Below are 6,573 nucleotides of genomic sequence, written 5' to 3'. Positions count from 1 at the left end.
GTATGTTGTGTCCCCGCTGCCGGTCCTGGTGGACGGGGCACTGTGGGTGTAATCCTCAGCAGAAGTACTCCAGGTGGAGGGGGGCTGAAGGGAGTTGGAGTCCTCTGTGAAGGTGGAGGAGGTGCTGTTGCTGGCGTAGGAGGTGACAGACAGCAGGGTTCTCTCCCCAGCTCGGCTGACGGTGGTGGAAGTGTAGGTGCTGTCGGTGTGGACAGCTGCATCGGACGTCGAGGCCGAGGCGTCTCCAAGTCGGAGGGTGCTGTCTGGGCTGTCCTGGGGGATTCTGGCCTCCTCTGTCAACCTCCAGGAACTAGCCTCCCGGGATACAGCAGGGGAGGCGCCTGGCACCTGGTCCGTCTTAGGAAAGTCCTTCCAGTCCCTGCTGTTGCTGCTGATACCGTCGCTGCTGCTGCTGCTGTCACTGCTGCTGCTGCTGCTGATACCGTTGCTGCTGCTGCTGCTGCTGATACCGTTGCTGCTGCTGCTGATACCGTTGCTGCTGCTGCTGCTGATACCGTTGCTGCTGCTGCTGCTGCTGCTGATACCGTCGCTGCTGCTGCTGATACCGTTGCTGCTGCCGCTACTGCTGCTGCTGCTGCTGCTGATACCGTTGCTGCTGCTGTTGCTGCTGCTGCTGATACTGTTGCTGCTGCTGCTGATACCGTTGCTGCTGCTGCTGCTGATACCGTTGCTGCTGCTGCTGCTACTGCTGCTGCTGCTGCTGCTGCTGATACCGTTGCTGCTGCTGCTGCTACTGCTGCTGCTGCTGCTGCTGATACCCGTGCTGCTGCTGCTGCTGCTACTGCTGCTGCTGCTGATACCGTCGCTGCTGCTGCTGCTGCTGCTGCTGATACCCGTGCCGCTGCTGCTGCTGCTGATACCGTCGCTGCTGCTGCTGCTGCTGCTGCTGCTGGCCTCAGTGGTGGCTACAACAAGGCTGGAGGTGAGCGGCTCAGTAGACTGACTCGTGTCCTCCAGTGTCCTGCTGTTTGTTTCTGTGAAGGTTTGTGTCTGCTCAGTGTCTGTGGAAAAATAATTTAAAAAACAATACTATCACGTTTGTGTTAACTAGACAGTGAAAACATTCTAAGGCCTCTCTATTTCTGTTTTACGGTATCAGCGGGTTCATCAACTGCTTTTAGATTGTTATATGGAAAAAAGGCATACACATTTCTGTTTGTATGTATAAATGTAAATAGTAATTACCCCTTGGCATGGTAATTCAGCTCACAGTATTATTAAGGGGTTAACGCATCACAACAGTCATGGTTCGGATCGTATCATGGTTTTGAGTCACGGATTGGATCAAAAGAAAATAAAAGGAGCAAAATATAACTTTTAGAGATGCCCTGATCATGTTTTTTCTATGTCCTAGTACTGAAATCAGGGAGTCTTCTGGTGATCCATTCTCAGCAGGGTGAATGACAATGCAGGGACTCTAATCCACTCTTAATAGAACCAGGGTTCGGTCAACTTGAAGGCTGACTCGCAGTTCTTCAAACAATACACAATTCTAAACAATAGTCATGAGCCGGCTGTTTCTGTACTTTCGATTGCAAACTCTACATCTTGTAGCTCCCGTCCAACCTTGGCCACTAGAGGGTGCTCACTACACTGACTCTGGCCGTGCACAGACTGCAGAAAGGCAGAAGATGCTGTCAGAATTACTGTTGCTTGCAGCAAATGGAAATGACTTTTGGGTGGAGAACAACTGGCAGCCAGGCTTGTCTGCTTTAACAAAGGCTTGAGGTCCTAAATATGGCGGTGACTGTCTCCATTGGGAATGGACTATTTCCTTCCTAAAGCTGAGTGAGCACAAGCAATATGGCCGATAACTGTCACCATGGATCTGGACGTGTTTTCGTGTTCAGTGTCTGTGGAGTTTTTAGTTTTTAGGTTGTTGTTTTTTTGGCACAAAATTGTGGTTCAGTCATAAAAATCACGTTATCAAAATTGAAGTGTCGGAAAACAAAGTTGCTATGGAAAAGACACACACACACACACACACACACACACACACACACACACACACACACACACACACACACATATATATATATATATATATATATATATATATATATATATATATATATATTAGCATTTTCTCTCTGACAGTAGACAGTGTCAATAGACAAGAACCATGCACAGAGAGCAAGGATGACCAGCAAAGAAAGGTCGCCAGCTGGAATCAACATAGAAATGCTGGAATTACATAATGATGTGTGTTTCTTGGACAACTTGTCCTGTGATGCTCCAAAATGGGGTTTAAACCTCGTCAGAAAAGCTGCTATCATGTGTAAATACAACTGCTGTATGTTATATTGTGACTATTTTTATTTAAAGCTGCCTAGCTGTCAACACAACATTGGCCTGTCATCATGTTTTGTGAACATGTTAGGATACGGTAACAGCTGCCTGCTGTGGCTGGAAACAACGCTATGAGAGCGGTGAGACTGGATGGAGGTTGTGGGCCGTAAAAACCAAAACAATGAGCTGAAAGATGCTAAAATACACCATACAGCTGAGGGGAACAGCAGAGTTGGGTGATAATTATCTCTGGGTTCATCACTAAACATTACACACAGTCATCCATTGATGAGCGTGGCCTTAAACTGCACTACAATGAGCATCCCACAGGCTTATAGGTCCATCAGTGATGCTGTGCTGTCTGACAGCCTGCTACCTGGCCGGTCTCCAGCAGCCCGGGACTGGAACAGCATCCTGACAGCCAGCACACAGCCACCAGCAGCCACCATCCAAGAAACCAAAAGGAGGGGAGAGTTCAAGTGCAGAACAGCACTTCCACTGGGAGTCTGCGAGGGAGAACTGGGCCACTGCACTCTATTTTTCTCCTTCACTTCCTCCCCATGTGTCTCTCTTGTTATTTCATTTTCTCTCTCCGGATCCAGTCCGGGCAACAAAACTCAGACTGGAACGTCGCGTTGGCAACGAGTCAGGTATACTCCCAGATTCTCTGCTGTTTATCTCTCAGCTCTCGACTTCTAATATGGCTGTCAGCGTCGTCTTATCACATCGGTTATGCACCAGGAGCTCGGAAGTGTCCATATCAATGGAGGCAAATACAGCGGGGTTAGCATACTAATGAGGATGGACACCGGTATGACGTCGCAGTGTGGTGGATATTTTGGTTGATGTGTTATTGCCAACAGATCAAATAGGACATTTGTAGATATCCAGTGACCAAATATGGAGGTGTGAAGACCTGGTTCAGGACAGGAAAGGTGAGAGTGGGGGAAATCAGTGTGAGTAAAGTGAATCATTTCCATTTTATCATTCTTCAGCAGGAGCTACTTTTGGCCTTTGAGCAAAGCATTTGTTCCTCACGTGTTGTCTGTGAATTGTACAATCTGTACTCCCAGTCTGAACACATCGAGCATAATAATCTTAATTTATTACTTACACCGCTGTTAAACGTGTGAGAATTAAAGCTTGCATCCACATCTCATTTTTTTTCATACATTTCATACATCTGTCTTTAAACGAGTCGCAAAACTTTTTTTAAAGTTGCTGTACTCATGCAGAAGTAATTAAGGTTGTATATTATAGATATATGGTATACAGTTTTGTGCACAGATCATGATTTGATATTTGGTGGCACTTTTTTGTATCATGTTTGCCAGTGGTTGCAAACTGCATTCTAATATTGGAAAATCATCTTCAGAAAAAACGTAATTTGTACCCACGGAGCTTAAAACTCTTTTTCTTCCCAGGGGTTGGGGGATTTAGGTTCAGGAGTATTTTGCAGCACTGAATCTAAACCATCTATTTGAGGGATAAAGATATTGTTACCTACATCCCTGTTGCCATGGACTGAGTGTCTCCATTAAACTCTTTACTGTCCTACATGCTGCACATGTAACAAGATACTATTGACCAATGGACACAGTGGTCCAGGTACATCCTATCCACACCTGTATGATACTTTATGTGGTAACACCTTAGCTGTAACAGGGAACTAGCCATGGTCACAACAGAAGGGCGTTGATCAGATTTGGTAGATCGTGATGGGAGTGACTGGTTTCTTCAAAGCGAATGCGTCTAACTTGATGAGCCAAATGTATGGCCCAAGTTAAAATGTTAACTACAAGTCAGCCTCCTGTCAGTCCTCATTCGTTTTAAAGGTCAGTCAATTTAAAGCAGTGATTTCTATTTCCAAAATTCAAAGTAAACATTCAAATGGTGGGTTTATCCTCAGAACTACAGTATGAGCATTAAAGACACTTTTTAGAAGTAGCAATTAAGCAATAAGTTGAGGGATTGCTTAGCAACAGAACATATTTTGCATTTACTGATTGTCCATTTAATTTATTTTTAAGCAAAAATGCAGGAAAAATGTAAATTTGAAGATTTGAGTCATTTTGAACAGTTGAAACTAACTGAATAAAGCAGTTTGAATACGTTAACTCGGGTTTCGGGCACTTCTGGTGAATCTCACTATTTCTAGAGAAAATAATGACTCAATCAATGGAGCAAATCATACACTCATCAAACCAACTTGTGTCATGACGCTTATGTGTCTCTTATGAGTTTAATCTTGACATGCAACACTTTTTTCATTCATATGCAGGTGTTCTCCACGACAGAATGCTTATTAATAACAACTTATAAAGTTGTAATTAAGGGATTATTGCCCTACATAAAATACTGAGGTATTGAGTTAGTTGGTATTTATTCTGTGCTCTAACTAAACCTGATTTAGCATGGTGCCTGTCCTGTGTGAAGTCATGTGGGTGAAGAAGCATGGTGAACACTTGTCATGGCAGGCCTCGGTGACATACCGACATGTCCAGCAGCCGCGGCGCTCTGAGTCTCTCTTCTGTGTGTGAGCAGGATGTTCCTCTGTGACGCTGATAAACTCTCGCTGGAGGATGAAGTTGAAGTTGCGTTGCTCTCCGCGTTGCTGCCCGGCTCATCTGCGGCGGTGGAGAGATACGATCCCGCCGTCACCGGGTCCGTGTTGTTGATGGTGGGGGTCCCTGCCCCGAGGGGCCCCGGTAGACCCAGGAGGAGGACGGACAGAGACACGCCGAGGACGTGATTCAAAAACCACGTTTCCATGATTCTCAAGACCCCAAAACGGTCGCCGATAGTTTCCGTGAAGTCGAGTAGAGGGCGGGGAGTCTCCCGGGGACACCATGGGAGGCGAGCTCCGGCTCTTAGTGGAGTTTCATGAGAATTAAATGAGTCCTGGTGCAGGTCCCGACGAGAACCGCTGCTCGGACGGCGGGGAACGGAAGATAACAGAGCCGAGGCAGCAGCCTATTATCAGAGCCGAGGAGCCCGGGCTCCTCCTACTACTGCACACACGCGCGCGCGAACAGTCACTCACACGCACGCACGCACACGCACGCACACATGCCATGAGGGCCTGATGCCTCACAGACTGACATTTTGCGACAAATTAAACTTCACTGCTATAGCAAATCATCAATATTTGGCATTAAAATTGATACAATCATATTATCAAGTCATAAGAGAAAAGTGAGAGGCCTAAAAAAGAAGCACAAAGTCACAATAATGACACACAAAGTCTTCATTATGAAATTTAAATACTTTTGATTCCCTGAGCAATAGGACATGTAAGCATCTTACTTTATATAACTGTGTTTATATTTTTGTTTTTCTGGAATGTAGCTTGCAGCGACAAAAAGCTTTTTGAATGGTTAAAAAGGGGTTTCGTAATTATGGAATAGAGTTTACCACAAAAGCTGTTATGCAAATATAATGGAGACAGAAAATCCTGATGCATTACATCAAGAAAATAGCATAAATAAAATAGTTGAGCGTAGTCATTTTCAAAGATCATCCCTGGTTACACAACAATAAACATCCAACATCTGCAGGCAAGTATTTGAATTTAAGTAGCAGGCCTTCATTAAAAAAAAAAAAAAAATAGAATTTAGGCTACAACAATCAATAGACACACATTCCACGACACAGCATCCTGTGTCGGTTACCGAATCCTGATGTTCAATGTTCAATGTTTACAGGTAATCATATGCGTGGTGGCTGATAACAAAACGCTGAGAGGAAGTGGTTTTCACAGCTTTGCTGATGAGCTGCTCGAACTCCGTGCAACACAAACACTTCACCCAGATAATATGACATCATGTATCATGCAATCTGCATCTTTAAATACAGCACACTTTCTCTCAAATACAGGACCATTTGTCGTTGTCACAGGATGCCACTGGTCGGATTACGATCAGATTTGGAGAATGTATTTCTGGCACTGCGGTACACCATTTAAACGTCTAGATTTCAGATTGATCTGATGGGTGTGCCAGAATTAAATGTTATTTTTTCTGAACACAACATTATTTGTCAACTTTCTAGTAAGCGTGTTTGGCTTTAAAGCATGCAAATGTTGAAAATGGGTTAAATGCAAAGGTCAAATTTCATGAACGTACACGCCAACTGTTGTGTTTTTAACTACAGTAAATAGCTTCTCTGCATTAGTTGTGTAAGACATTTACTCTTTCTTTAAACCATCTAAAATTAGATTATTTTACCACCTATTCTTGTTTTTGGTTTTCCAGTAGAACATTT

At 44.5% G+C, this 6,573-nt stretch overlaps 1 protein-coding gene across 1 annotated transcript in view; it reads right to left on the bottom strand.

The window, feature by feature from the left end:
* The window catches only part of LOC311022439 (uncharacterized protein), a gene marked incomplete at its 3' end in the record, with an annotated part of 5,536 nt that extends 291 nt beyond the window's left edge, over positions 1–5,245 (bottom strand). Inside the window, exons 1-2 of the mRNA XM_084023690.1 lie at positions 4,803–5,245; positions 6–1,022 (exon numbers count right to left, since the gene is read on the bottom strand). Coding sequence (XP_083879816.1) covers positions 6–1,022; positions 4,803–5,082 — 1,297 coding nt within the window. The 5' untranslated portion in view covers positions 5,083–5,245. The remainder of the gene's footprint in view (positions 1–5; positions 1,023–4,802) is intronic.
* Positions 5,246–6,573: the final 1,328 nt, after the last annotated feature.

The sequence above is a fragment of the Eutrigla gurnardus genome (assembly GCF_963514095.1).
Source record: "Eutrigla gurnardus genome assembly, chromosome: 12".
Lineage (NCBI taxonomy): Eukaryota > Metazoa > Chordata > Actinopteri > Perciformes > Triglidae > Eutrigla > Eutrigla gurnardus.
The sequence above is the reverse complement of the archived record's forward strand: the minus strand, read 5'-3'. Positions and strand labels throughout refer to the sequence as shown.